Source organism: Lampetra planeri, chromosome 45 (assembly GCF_965212315.1).
Source record: "Lampetra planeri chromosome 45, kcLamPlan1.2.h2, whole genome shotgun sequence".
Lineage (NCBI taxonomy): Eukaryota > Metazoa > Chordata > Hyperoartia > Petromyzontiformes > Petromyzontidae > Lampetra > Lampetra planeri.
In genome coordinates this window covers 7,924,778-7,940,496 of record NC_136151.1, presented here as the reverse complement: position 1 = coordinate 7,940,496, position 15,719 = coordinate 7,924,778, and the positions used below count along the sequence as shown (strand labels likewise).

The following is a 15,719-nucleotide window of genomic DNA, read 5'->3' as shown; positions in this document are numbered from 1 at the left end:
TTAAGCTCATTATCTACATGACTTTTACCGTCAATTTTCCTATTTTGCGTAAAAAAATCGAGGATTTAAATCTTAATAACCTAAAAAATATATATTCATCACCTATTGGCAATGTTAAGATTTGACATCCTGGAATTGCTAAGTTTGGACGATTCTATAAACCTATTTGTATTTGACCAGGTAAGGCCCACTGAGGTTTATAGCTCTTTTCAGAAGCGACCTGGCCACAATTGATAGCTCAACGACGTGGCTTATTACGTGGACATTTCTAGCAGCCAAACACTCTAAACGCACTTTTCTAAGTGTGAAGGGAATAATCGGAGAACCCGGAGACAAATTCACGCGACTACGGGGAGAGAGACAAGCAAACTCTAATTGCATGTACAGGCGTCAGAGCCGGGATCGATCCCACGACCTCCTGTATACCAGGCGAGGTAGTTAACATCTTCCAGCCACCGCAGCAAGATGTAAAAAAAAATCACAGAGCAGCGACAACGAACAAGGAAGCAAACTGACTTCACCTGCAGCTAAATTATGAACACCACGAGACGCGCCCTGGAATGTTGCACGCGGCAGCCCGTACTCACCTGTGTAGACGTGGCGTCACATTCACACACAGTGTCAAGGTTAAAGAGTCGCAATTGAAATATTTTTACAAAAACCCCACGGTAATCATGAAAACGGTGATGGCTGAGGCTGTGTTTTTCCACTGTAAACCTCACCGTGTAAAGTTTTATTAAAGATTTAAAATTATAAGTAGGCTATCGCGACAAATATTATCTATAAAACGTGTTTTTGAGTTAGATCGCGTAAATATAAAAGTGTCGTTAAACTCGCCACCAACCGACACAACCAATGAGTAAGGTTTGTCACGTAAACAAAATAAGTAATATTTTAAAATACTTTTTTTTTAAACACGCTTTAATGAAATGTACCATACTCTTCTTGGTTCTTTCGGTAAAGTCACGTAGAAGGGAAGTAATAAAATAATAAAAATAAAACATTACAAAATAATTCTCACGACGTTTCGGCCACAACGCAAGCAGCCGAGGCGACAGCGTCAGAAGCTGTCGCCTCGGCTGCTTGCGTTGTGGCCGAAACGTCGTGAGAACTGTATTTTATTATGTTTTATTTGTATTATTTTATTACTTCCCTTCTACGTGACTTTACCGAAAGAACCAAGAAGATGAATCCCTGCAGTCACGAAAGCTTTAAATCGAGACTGATTATTTACTTCCCATGTTGTTATGGCCAGTGACAGCTTGTATCAGCTCGAGTTGTGGTATAGTATTAACTGTATCTGAGTAGCTCTCACTCCTTGAGGGCCTCACCTTACGTGTCTCGTGTTCATCCTTGAGCGTGATGACCCGATGTCCTATGTGATCTCCTGCGATGGTGTTATTTTATTATGTTTTATTTGTATTATTTAATTATGTTTTAATTTTATTATTTATTATGTTTCATTGAAATTTTTTTATTATGTTTCATTTGTATTATTTTATTATTTCCCTTCTACGTGACTTTACTGAAAGAACCAAGAAGATGAATCCCTGCAGTCACGAAAGCTTTAAATCGAAATTGTACCATACTCGTAATGGCAGAACTCGACGACTCCAGGAAGTGGCCCCGAAGCTTGCCACAACGTAAGGGACCGTGGTGATTTACAGCCAACGTTAGTTGAGCGTGGACAATTAGACCCAAGCCGAAACATAACATGTACAAATTTATGTTTAAAAATACTTGTTTTTATAGAGTATAGTATTGTCATCAGTATGACGTAAGTATACAAAGTTTGCAGTCGATACCACATTGGGAAGTGGGTTAAAATTGAGTTACAAGATTTGAGGATACGACAACAACAGAGTGAGTTAAATAAAAGCGTGTAATAATAATATAAACATTTCCCGCTAGGGTGAGGCTGTGCGTCTTGCCCAGCAAACCATACAGCTGTCAGTTCGTATTCAAGGTTTAACAAAAAAAGATTCCCCTAAACCAGGAGGTTCAGAAACCAAAACAACAAGGAGAGACATTTTTTCTTATTTTTTACAATTCGATAAGTTATTATTTCAAGAGCCCCAATGCAACATGGTGTGAGTACGAGACACGGTGGTGGTGGTCCTTGATAAATAAAAACGTGGTGTGAGTACGAGAGACGGTGGTGGTGGTGGTCCTTGATAAATAAAAACGTCTCACGAAGCAGCCGTCCCTCAAAGGGCCGCACTCCGCTACGGAGCTGCAGGTTGCCGACCCCGTGCCCTGAACCAACTGGCGTCAGCGTCAAGTAATAATAATTTAACTAGTATAGTTTTATTATGTTATTATAATAATTTAATTATTATGTAATTGGAAATGGATAATAAAATGATTTTGCGTTTTTTCATGTATTAATGACTTAATTATAATAACTGTTTAATACTGACACCTAAATAATAAATAAATAATAAATAAATGCTCGTGCTATAATACTATGACGCTAATGCAGTAATAGTATTTTTATAATTAAATAATACATTTCTACTGATTACATAATCATGCAGTAATGGTAATATTATAATTAACATTTACAAAGCACCATTGAACAATCGCTCTCGGGGTGCTATGCGTGGTAAGTCAGAAAATAGTGAACATCACCCAATGAAAGAAGTGAGAAGAACGTTTGAACATCACTAAAGGGAGAAAGCCATTTTAAACAGAGACGGCTTTAGTGGAGATGTGAAGATGAGCGTGTCTCGGAAGTCCCCTTGACCTCGAAGGGCTACGAGTTGCAGAGTGTAGGTGCCACAATTGCCAACGGACCTCCACGTGTGTAGCCTGGAGACGGTGGGACAGTGAGGAATGCACAAGCTGAGGATCTTGACGATCTTGATGGAATATTCGTGGTTGAAGGAGATCATGAATGTAGGAAGGAGCAAGTCCATTTAATTTCTTGGTTCTCTCGGTAAAGTCACGTAACTTTACCGAAAGAACCAAAAATAATAAAAATAAAACAATTATTTTATTATGTTTTCTTTTTTATTATTTTATTACTTCCCTTCTACGTGACTTTACCGAAAGAACCAAGAAGATGAATCCCTGCAGTCACGAAAGCTTTAAATCGAAAAAGTCAATTTAAGGCGAAGGCGAGTTGGTTGGAGCTGCCTTTTTCTCGTTGCTGTCATTGCCTCTTCCTTCTGCAAGGATTTGTTTTTACACTTTGCAGTTCTTTCTTGGTCTCATTATCTCCATCAGAATATCTGCGAAACGGGTTTATTCCTGGGGGAGATGTTCCCCCTGGTTAATGGCGGCTGGTGAGTAGTGTGTGTGGATAGTGAGTAGTTTGTTTGGAAGGTGAGTAGTGTGTGTGGATGGTGAGTAGTGTGTGGATGTTGAGTGGTGAGTAGTGTGTGTGGATGGTGAGTGGTGAGTAATGTGTTTGGATGGTGAGTGGTGAGTAGTGTGTGTGTATGGTGAGTGGTGAGTAGTGTTTATGTGCATATGAGATGGTGAGTGGTGAGTAGTGTGTGTGTATGGTGAGTGGTGAGTAGTTTGTGTGGATGGTGAGTGGTGAGTAATGTGTGTGTATGGTGAGTGGTGAGTAGTGTGTGTGCATATGAGATGGTGAGTAATATTTGTGAATATCGGCTGGTTTGTCGTGTGTAGATGGTGAGTGGTGAGTATTTGTATCAGTGCTCGCAGAGAGACAAGAAGCAATGATATAAAATTACTTTACACGGGGTTACAAACCTCACGAGGTACCCCATGGAATGTGCTCAGATGTTTAAGGAATGTAAAAACAAGCCCCGCATCACACAAACATACAAACCTGTCTAGATGTACCTGTAGATTCGCGCCGTTGGCTTTAACAAGTAAAAGCGTGTGTCACGCTAACGCTCATTATTTCCCGCCTGTTGATTAGCCAAAACAACATTTATAATCGGGGATGTTTACACGAAAGAAAGTGTTTCTATATTTAAAAGTTTAAATACAATAACATGTTTAAAACATGCTTTAAAGTTGAATTACAATTGAATAAAATAATTTGTCCGCTATGACCCACGGTGAGAGAAACCATTATCAACCACAGGGGTGATTCTATTCCATTACTTCACAATGTTACGACTAAAACTACCATATTCCGTCAATTCAAATTGTAATTTGTTATACATTATGCTATAACACTTACAGTGATTTTATAATTCTGTCTTGCTTTGTTGATTATGTTTTAAAGTATAAGTTAATGCAAAATTATTGTTACCCCCCCCCAACCGCTGACTGAGTGGTACATCCCGAACAGCCCAACAGCTACGGTGAGCAATGTGGATCAAAGCAGATACCGGTAACGCGATTTGTTATTATCACAGATGTTAATTTGGCATCTTTGAACTGACGTACACCAGAATCGGAATATTTACACTGCACGAGGAATCCGATGACCTGTAAAGCTCTTTGTAACAGATGTCCAGTAGGAGCACGGGGTAAGAACGTTACAACAACAAACAGAACACAAACATGATAGTAGGGCAAGTACAAGGAAAGTTAACACATCACCATAACACATCCACAGTATTTTAACACCATAACACACCTAACTGTATTCTTAGTTTTTTCGGTAAAGTCACGTAGGTAAAAATTCTAAATAAAAATTAATAAAAGTAAAATAAAAATTAAATAAAAAATCACGACGTTTCGGAGGCAACACAAGCCTCCGAAACGTCGTGATTTTTATTTTATTTTACTTTTATTACTTATAATTTTTTACCTACGTGACTTTACCGAAAAAACCCTAAGAATATGAATCCTTGCAGTCACGAAAGCTTCAAATCTAGAACACCTAACAGTAGTTAAACACGTAAAGCTTTCGCGACCAATATCCATTATACAGTTTTAATGGCGGTTAACCATCTAACCCAGACAACCAGCATTATGGACATCTACAGTATATATAAATATAAAAGTTAGTAGTTCCCTGCGTCTTGTTGACATTCGGGCGATTGCCACAAAGTGCTTTGCTTTATCCACCGCTTTCTTTGTTGTCGGAGTGCAGCGACGACTTCGCCTTGGCTCCGTGTCGCCATGGACTGCGTCTGTAGCGCGTTGTGGCGAACGGCGTGCGAGTAGTTCAGCTTGTTGACGCACAACAGCAGCTGCTGTTGTTGTTGTTGTACAACATTAATGATTGACGCCTCATCAATGTCTCTTTCAATTCACTACGCGTGATTTTATCGCAGATGTGACTTTTTTACTTTGACGACGTAATTCTTGATTTGAAGCTTTCGTGACTGCAAGAATCCATACGCTTTGATTGTTTCGGTAAAAAAATAAAAATATCTACGTGACTTTACCTAAAGAACCAAGAATATAAAATATATTGTTCAATGTTTAAAATCGTCAATACCTAAACAAAAGAAGTCTTCATCACCTATTCTTGTCAATGTCAACATTTTACATCCTTTACTCTGGCTGATTTTGGCAAATTCTATTAAAAATATTTCTTTATATTTTACCAGGTAAAATCCACTGAGCTATGTAGCTCTTTCTTTAAGCGACCTGGCCACGATTGAAAGCTCAACAAAGTGGCTTTTCGCGTGGATATTTTTTCAGCCAAAAACTTTAAACGCATGACGTTGATTCTAAATGTCGAGGGGAAACCATAGGAAGCAGAAAAAAATCCACGGGACCACGGCGAGAGAGACACGCAAACTACAAATATACAGCAGCAGGCGTCAGGGTTGGAATGGAACCCACGACCTCCTGTATACCAGGCAAGGTAGTTAACATCTCCTAGCCACCGAAGCGATATGTAAAAAGCATGGAGCAGCCACGACGAACAAGGAAACGATCTGACTTCACCTGCAGTTAAAATATGAACACCACTAGACTCGCCCTGGAATGTTCCCCGCGGCAGCCCGTGCTCACCTGTGTAGACGTGGCGTTGCATTTGTAACGTAGCTCTCAGAGACACCGTCTTATTCTTCATGTATATTTATTATGAATAAAGTCTGCTGACAACGTAACGAGTGACGATATACACTTGGGTAATTAGACGACTCTATTCTGATGAGACAATGTAATTCTAGCCTCAAGACTACTCAGAGACGATGGAGACGACGGCGATTCCCCACAACAACAACAGCTCCCAGGTCCGGTTCGCACCCGTCTCTTATTCAATCTACGCCCTTGTTACACCTAAAAATAAAATAATAAATTAAAATAAAATAACATATTACGACGTTTCGATTGCAACACAAGCAATCATCATCAGGCATAAAAGAAATAGCAACAAAAATCTAACTAGAAAAAACTATAGACAGTTAGATTTTTGTTGCTATTTCTTTTATGCCTGATGATGATTGCTTGTGTTGCAATCGAAACGTCGTAATATGTTATTTTATTTTAATTTATTATTTTATTTTTAGACGTGACTTAACCGAAAAGAACCAAAGAATAATTCCTGCAGTCACGAAAGCTCCTAAATTAAGATTGCCCTTGTTACACTTCACGACCATTGGGTCACGTGCTTCCCCTCACGTGATCCTGTCAACGCTCGTCCCATCAATCATCATTAGCACTTCAATTAGTAACCATGGTCCCGGGGAGCCGTACTGTCCCTCTATCGCTTCGTACTGTCTTTTCAGATTTAAAAATATAAGTAGGCTAATCGCGACGAATATTATTCATTTAACGTGTTTTTTGGTTAGATCGCGTAAATATTTAACGTGTCGTTAAACCCGCCACCACCCGACACAATCAATGAGAAAGGTTTGTCACGTAAACAAAACACTGGCTAGGGTGAGGCTGTGCGTTTTGCCCAGCAAACTACACCGCTGTCAGAGCGTATTCAGGGTTTAAAAAACCGATTCCCCTAAACCAGGGGGTTCAGAAACCAAAATAACGAGACATGTTTTCTTTGTTTGTTACAATTCGGTAAGTAAAAAAACCCAACACGTTATTTCAAGAGCTGCAATGCAACGAGTTGTGGGTACAAGACGGTGGTGGTGGTCCTTGATAAGTAAAAACGTGGTGTGAGTACGAGAGACGGTGGTGGTGGTCCTTGATAAATAAAAACGTGGTGTGAGTACGAGAGACCGTGGTGGTGGTGGTCCTTGATAAATAAGAACGTGGTGTGACTACGGGAGACCGTGGTGGTGGTGGTCCTTGATAAATAAGAATGTGGTGTGAGTACGAGAGACGGTGGTGGTGGTCCTTGATAAATAAAAACGTGGTGTGGGTACGAGAGACGGTGCTGGTGGTGATGCGTGATAAATAAGAACGTGGTGTGAGTACGAGAGACTGTGGTGGTGGTCCTTGATAAATAAGAACGTGGTGTGAGTACGAGAGACGGTGCTGGTGGTGCTTGATAAATAAGAATGTGGTGTGAATACGAGAGACTGTGGTGGTGGTCCTTGATAAATAATAACGTGGTGTGAGTACGAGAGACTGTGGTGGTGGTCCTTGATAAATAAGAATGTGGTGTGAGTACGAGAGACGGTGGTGGTGGTGCTTGATAAATAAGAATGTGGTGTGAATACGAGAGACGGTGGTGGTGTTGGTCCTTGATAAATAAAAACGGCTCACGAAGCAGCCGTCCCTCAAAGAGCCGCACGCCGCTACGGAGCTGCAGGTTGCAGACCCCGTGCCCTGAACCAAATGGCGTGAGCGTCAAGTAATAATTATAATTTAATAGTCACGTAGGTATAAAATTAATTAAATCACGACGTTTCGGGCGCAACACAAGCGTCCGTCATCAGGTGGGACAACCACAGCAAGAAACAATACGGGTAAACCCATATGGGTTGACAGGTATGGGTATGTAACAACATTACACATCACACTATACAGCACACTATGCACTGTATATAACTCAGCTAAGTACATGGTGAGGGTATGTAACAGCATTACACATCACACTATACAGCACATTATGCACTGTCTATAACTCAGCTGTAGTACATGGTGAGGGTATGTAACAACATTACACATCACACTATACAGCACACTATGCACTGTCTATAACTCAGCTATAGTACATGGTGAGGGTATGTAACAGCATTACACATCACACTATACAGCACACTATGCACTGTATGTAACTCAGCTATAGTACATGGTGAGGGTATGTAACAACATTACACACAGGTATACTGTATCTGAGCTGTACACAGTAGATAGTGTGATGTGTCATGTTATGGACAACCTCATCGCTTGAATCTGGGTAGTAAATATTAACACACACTCGCATAGCTACTCAGTGGTGTGAGTTGCACTCTCAAAGACACGTAGAAACTGAAATGCACAAAAATATATATGTACACGTGCAAATACACACGTATTTTTAACAATAAAAACTCACGTTTATTCATGACACTCTGTGGCCTTAAAAGGCAGTACTGTATACAACAGGCGACGTTTCGAGCAAAGGCCCCTCTTCACAGCACGAGAGGTAGAGCGACTCTACGAATGTGCTGAGATTGTTTGTTGTTGTTATTTGTGCGCCACTGCCAAACGTAGCGTCACCAAAACATTTTGGTGATTGGAGAACGGCTCGCCATGCTTAGGCGCTACAGAGGCTGGCGTTGTTATTTATTTATTAATTCGCTGTTGATCCGCTTAACTCTGCCACGTGCACACAGAGAGAAACGCGTGCGTGGGAACCAATTCCAAACCCTTACATTCACTCAAGCAACGATCATCAGAGTACAAACCCCAAGCACGCACGCACTCATTCAGAATCGCCCTCCTCCTTTAACTCTCAATGATGTCCTATGAATAGGTCCGTTGCCTGAAACGTCGTTTAATGTTACTTTTAAGCTCCACGCAGTGTTTTACGAACGCGTTGAGTTACTTTGTGACAGCGAGAGAACGTCCCACATGAACCGTCAGTGCGCACCGCGCTTTCGTGCGTTTGACTGCCCTCTGATGCTCGTGGGTGTTTTGCCTTGCCTCTGTTCTTGGCTCTGTATCAATGTGTTTCACGTTGTTTATAAACGTAAACCGTGTAAGATGTAGATTGTAACGTTTTTATTTGGAGTGATTAGATGTTAACTCCCTCGCCTGGTCTGCAGGAGGTCGTGGATTCGATCCCGACCCCGACGCCTGCTGCATATTAGGAGTTAGCGTGTCTCTCTCACTGGGGTCGTTTACTCCCTCCACATTTAGAATCAACATCACGCGTTTAGAGTATTAAGCTTCTGCTATACATTTCCACGTGATTATAAGCCACTTCGTTGAGCTATCATCTGTGATGGCCAGATCGTTTATGAAAAAGAGCTACATTGCTCAGTGTGCCTTACCTGATAAAATATAACAAAATATAGTCCGTAGTAAATCGTTTTATTGAAGTTTTTACGCATTTGTCACTTGACACCTTGGACACCCTTGCGAATGAGAAGTTTAATCGAGCGACTTTCCAGGTAAAATATTTTAACCATCAACATCCTGGGGACTCACAACATCGGAGATGAACAAGGAAACCAACATTACTTCGCACGAGGTTACAAACATCACGAAACACTCCGTGGAAATGTGACTAACCAAGACACGAATCGACTCAACTGCTTAGACAGGAGCGTTGCATTCACACCGCGGTGTTCGGGTTTAGAGGTCACGATTTTTACAAAACCCAGAGTGGCCAGGCAAACGGTGATGGTTTGTCCCTTGGACTGATTTCGTCGCCTATGGTGAGGCTCTGTGGGTTTCTGCACCAAGCCGTACCTTGTAAAACATTCTTATTAAAGGGTTTATAAAAAAAAAAGGTATGTCGTCTCTATCATTGATATTTATTTGTTCTGGATTTATGTTAGCATAACTGTTTAAAATTGTCTTTAAAAAATAGTAAACATTAAATTGTTAATTTTTTTGACAAATCATCTCACAACTTCACGTGTAAATGAGTGGGGGATCAAGTGGGAGGGTAGGAGGGTGATTGTGTGGGTGGTTGAGCAGGTGTGTGTGTGTCGGTGGAGATTGGTGTTGTAGTGGTTAGTGCGCTGTGCTATGAACCTGCCGATCCAAGTTCAATTCCCACTCATGGCCACCAACACCAATGACCATTGTCTGAACTGGTCATGAGCCTCCCTTAGGTCGATTCAGCCTCAAATGAGTATCTGGTGTGGAGTATAAATATCACCACTCGGGAGACAAAGGCGGCCGGGCTTTGTGATGGCCGCCCACCCACTCGTGTGCCGTGTCGGCCTTCATAGATGTTCGCTAACAGGACTTGCCCAACAGTCTGTTCAGGCTATTCGGGGGATCTTTGCCTTTGTGCCGGTGGGTGAGTGAGCGGGTGTGCAGGTGATCAGCTGGGAGAGAAATCAGACGGAAATGGGCGCTTTAAAAAGAATGAGGTTGGCAGGTGGGAGGGTGGCAGGATGGGCAGGTGTATGGCCGAGCAGGTGTGAGGGCGGGTGGGAGGGAGGGTCTCTGTAGACGGCTGAGGGGGTATTAGGTTCGGGAGTAGCAGGTGTCGGGGAGGAGAGTGTTGGGTGCAGGTGAGTGGGTGGTGGTCATCATTACGATGTGTAGTCATTATCATCATCGTGCTCTTCATCATCATCTATCAGTCAGGATCCATTCATCATCATAGCTCATGATGACGAGGAACAAGCAAACTGACAGAGTGCAGCAAAAAATAACACGAGATGCGCCATGGAATGTGGCCCAAGGCTACAGACAGCACTTACCTGTGAAGGCGTAAGCTGTAGATTTACTAACTGTGCCAGGGTTTAATATCCGTTAATGACATCTAAACAAACAAAACAACAGCAACCATCCCAAAAAAATACATGTTTACACAAGTCAGTCTCAGCTATGAGAGAGTCACATTCACAGTCTAGATGACAATCTTGGCAATAGATTTTCAGATTTTATTTTTTATTCACCCAGAACACATTGACCCTTGACCCACAATACAATGTGATTACAATTCACAGGTAACCCAGAACACAATCAAGTCTATGTAGTACGCGATCTAACCCAATAAACCTTTATCATTGATAATATTGGTCGCGAAAGCCTACGTGTTAAAGTCGATTTGTTTAACCAGGTGAGAACTCAAGAGACCAGGATGAGTCTCGGTTGCAAAAGTGATGATAATGATGCTGGTTCTGCTGCTGATGATGATTCTGTTACTGCTGATAATGATTCCATTATTATTGATGTTACTTGTTCTACTCCTGATGCTGATGATAATTATGATGGAGCTACTGCTGTTGATGCTGTTGCCCCTGTTACTAATTCTTCTGCTGATGATACTTCTGCTGATGCTGATGATCAAGTCGAGTTGAATTTTAATTTAACGAGGTGAGAACTCAGGAGATCAGGGTGAGTCTCATTGACAAGAGTGACCTGGGTCACAAAAATGAAAAAAGCAAAACAAGTCAAACCCATGCCAGCAATGAAGCAAATATAAATCTCACCCACAGCCCAGAGCACAATGCGATTAGCGTTCACACAAGTACACAACTGGTACGATATAATCAATGCGTCTCAAATCATCTAAGCGATGCTAAACAGCCTGAGACTCGAGGTTGGGTTCACACCGGATTGGTGTCTCACGTTAAGGAGGGACGCCGTTGTGGCTAGGATATGTTAACTCCCTCGCCTGGTATGCAAGAGGTCATTGGTTGGATTCCGACCCTGACAGTTGCTGGAAATTTGGAGTTTGTGTTGTCTCTATCCCTGTAATAACACACAGTGTCTTTGTGTTATTAATGCGTGTTGAGACAATGTTAGTCGTGTCGTATTGTAAGGTAGATCATCACTCTAGATATATATCAGGCGCTTAATAACTTAAACCCACTTCAAAGTCAAAACACAGTTCCTATTGTTGTCAGCAGAAGCGTTATCCCATGAATCGAAGGTTGTGGCTTCAGGCCCTAGTCTTAGAGCAGATAAATAAAATATTAATCAAAACAAATCTTTACGAATATTGGTGGTGAAAGACCTCCTACTACTACTAGGTGTTAAAATGGCTTATATCTCTCTCTATGCCCTGTAAAATAAAACTAGTTTGGGTGGGGGGAGGAGGGGGTCACTCGACCCCAGGTTATAACAACAATGTTTTGGCCCAGCGACACTCGGCACACACCACGAGTAGTCCCCCCCTAGTGATGCCATCCCATTCCCACCCCGGGTTTATCGCCCAACGCGCGAGTGACCACGAGGGGGACGGCGCGCGTCACCCCGCAGCGTCACGTGACGCGTGTTCCCAGCACGTCCGCGGTGGAGCTCCGCCCTCTCGGCGTTGAGCGCCACGCGGCGCGCGGTGCGAGGGACGATGACGTCAGAGAGAAGCTTGGCTCCCCCCGCCCTCCCCCACCAGTGCGCTAACCACTGCACCACCGCTCCACCACACACTACGCACATGTCCCTCTATACGCTAAAGACAAAGATCCCCCGTGTACCCTTAACAGACTGTTGGGGCAAGTGCTGTTCGTAGCGAGTAGCAACTATGAAGGCCGGCACTGTGACACACGAGGGAGTGGGTAGGCAGCACCACGCCCAGAAATACACAAAGACACGCACAGACACAGAAACAAAGACACAAACACAATATCAAAGACACACAAAGACAAAGATACGCACAGACACAGTAACAAAGGCACAAACACAAGAACAAAGACACGCACAGACACAGTAACAAAGACACACACACACACAAAGGCGTACAGACCAAAAAACTAACCCAAAGAAAATTATCCCCGTGTAGCCTTAACAGACTGTAGAGGCAAGTGCTGTTTGCTAGAAGCACCTATGAAGTCCGGCACTGTGGCACACGAGGGGGTCAGTGACCAACACCACGCCCGACCCGCCTTTGTCTCCCCAGTGGCGATGTTTACACATCGCAGCAGGTACTCATTTGAGGCTCAGTCGACCTAGGGGAGAGCCTGGACTGATTCCGATAATCATCACTGGTGTTGGTGAACCGGTCATGGGCCTCCCCTAGGTCGACTCAGCCTGAAAAATGAGTTCCTGGTACGGTGTGTAAACATCACCACTGGGGAGACAAAGGCGGCCGGGCGTGGTGTTAGCCACCCACCCCCTAGTGTGCTGTGCCGGCCTTCATAGGGGCCGTCCATAAATGACGTCACGCGATTTTTGACCCCCCACCCTTCGTCACACGGCGTTACAAGTCAGACCCCCCCCTCAAATATAACGTCACAAAGCTCTGCCCCCCCCCCCAAAAACATGCTTCAAATCGCTTTAAACTATTGTCATTGTAGTGTGTATTTAATGTGGCACTGCACTCTTATGTTGTAGGAGAAAACATTTATAAAAAAGTCTATTTAATTAAGTAGAACGTGTTGTCTATATTTATTTAAGTTGCGCATTTTGACGTGACGTCACATTTTTCACCCCCCCCCCCCATCGTCACAAATGTCTAACCCCTCCCCCCAGGTGCGTGACGTCATTTATGGACGGCCCCATAGGAGCTCGCTAACAGCCCTTGCCCCAACAGCCTGTGAAGGCTACACGGGAGATCTGTGTCTTTGTGTGCGTGAGTCTGTGCGTTGTGCCCGTTTCTCTGCGCTGCTCACACTCCGTGCTCTCAGCACGCACGACTCAGATCCAGAATCCTCACTGAGTCACCATCATCACCACACACACGCAGTGCGGGGTAGAGCGGTTGACTAAACGAGTGGTGGACGGAGTGCAGCAGCTCCATGGAGTCGGCGCGGTAGAACGACAGCAGCCCCGCCTCCCAGTGCAGGTGACACCCGACTCTCCGGGGAGGATCCCTCACCGGCACTGAGGTCCGTACACCACCATGCCACACTGACCAGCTGTTGTTATTTTTATATAAAACCCAGGATGAGTCGTTCTGTCCCAGCCCGCACTCTTTACCACGCCCTTTGCGTGCGATCGTCCCGTACGCGACTCCAACCTGACAGTAACACGCCACACCCCCCACGTCCACCTCCCAGTAGTGCTGACCCGACGAGAAGCTCTCGGAGCACAGGGCTTGTTGCCAGACATCAAAGCGGTGCGGGTGATCGGGGCGACCCTGGGAGACATCGGTCCGCGTCACCGTCCTGAGGTCCGAGGAAATCTGGAGGTTGTTGTGGGCCGAGTTTGGGTCCACAGTCGGTGAGCGTCCGTCTGCAGTAACGACAATCACAGTAGCCGTGTAACAACAGCACCACTATAACAACAGCACTCGTGCACTAACACGCACGTACACTACAGTAGAGCAATTCATAATGAGCATTGTTATACAACGTTGTAATGCGTAGCTATCGGTGTGATGACATGTAACGGGCACTTTGTCCATCCACTGCTGGATGAGGGCCTCCCTACACCGTGCGGGTCGCGGGGGATATTTGACCATACTTCACCACGCCGGTCACCGCGCGTTGGTGAAGGCAGGTGGCGCAGCTGGCGAGAGCACAGAAGTACAGTACAGCGGTGCGTTTGTCTGCCCCGTCATCTACATTTTTAAAAGTCGAGCTTCAGTTCAATATTCACTGTGTAATAGATGTAAAACATTTGATGATAGCATCACAATGTGAACTGCTCTATATATTCTAATGCAAGGCTGAAAACTAAAAATGTATTAATTGCTTTCAACATGTATTTGTTAAAATTCTTTATTTAAATAGAAAGATCAAACATGGAGCAATTGTTAAGTTTTTTCGGTAAAGTCACGTAGGTAAAATAATAATAATAAAATAAAGTGATACCGTACATTTAGCTGTGACGGTCCCACCTGAAGACGGAGACTTGTGTTGCCTTCGAAACATCGTGATTGAATTGAGTTATTTTCATTTATTATTATTTTATTTTATTATTATATTTTACCAACGTGACTTTACCGAATCAACCTCAGAGTATGAATCCTTGCAGTCACGAAAGCTTCAAATCTAGAATTGTTAAGTTAAATCAATGAAGTTCTAATAATAAAAAATAAAACACTTTTCAAAAATCGCAGCTTTTGCGATTTGCTAATCGCATTGTTTCAAATTGCGACTTCGATTTGGAATCGATTCATCGTTCAGCCCCACTGTGCGGAAGTGCCCGTGGGAGGCAGTGGATCACAGCAGCAGCAGCGGCAACGTGGATATCAACACCGCCGCAGCGTCTCTGTGTGTGTACAACAAACACAAACATCTCCCGTGTGTCACCTTTCACAGACTGTAGGGGCAAGTGGTGTTGGTGAGCACCTGTGAAGGCCGGCACGGCACACGAGGTGGGTGTGATAGTGTAGTGATGTACACTCGTGTGTGTGTGTGTGATAGTGTAGTGATGTACACTCGTGTGTGTGTGTGATAGTGTAGTGATGTACACGCGTGTGTGTGTGTGTGTGATAGTGTAGTGATGTACACTGTGTGTGCGTGTGATAGTGTAGTGATGTACACTCGTGTGTGTGTGTGTGATAGTGTAGTGATGTACACTCTGTGTGTGTGTGATAGTGTAGTGATGTACACTCTGTGTGTGTGATAGTGTAGTGATGTACACTCGTGTGTGTGTGTGTGATAGTGTAGTGATGTACACTCGTGTGTGTGTGTGTGATAGTGTAGTGATGTACACTCGTGTGTGTGTGTGTGTGATAGTGTAGTGATGTACACTCGTGTGTGTGTGTGATAGTGTAGTGATGTACACTCGTGTGTGTGATAGTGTAGTGATGTACACTCGTGTGTGTGATGGTGTAGTGATGTACACTCGTGTGTGTGTGTGATAGTGTAGTGATGTACACTCGTGTGTGTGTGTGATAGTGTAGTGATGTACACTCGTGTGTGTGTTAG

The 15,719-nt window shown here is 43.5% G+C and overlaps 1 protein-coding gene across 1 annotated transcript in view; it reads right to left on the bottom strand.

Annotated features, from left to right (window-relative positions):
- Positions 1-13,427: 13,427 nt before the first annotated feature.
- The window catches only part of LOC144733210 (zinc-binding protein A33-like), a 29,028-nt gene continuing 26,736 nt past the window's right edge, over positions 13,428-15,719 (bottom strand). Inside the window, exon 6 of the mRNA XM_078615004.1 lies at positions 13,428-14,076. Within this exon, the coding sequence (XP_078471130.1) occupies positions 13,526-14,076 (551 nt within the window). The 3' untranslated portion in view covers positions 13,428-13,525. The remainder of the gene's footprint in view (positions 14,077-15,719) is intronic.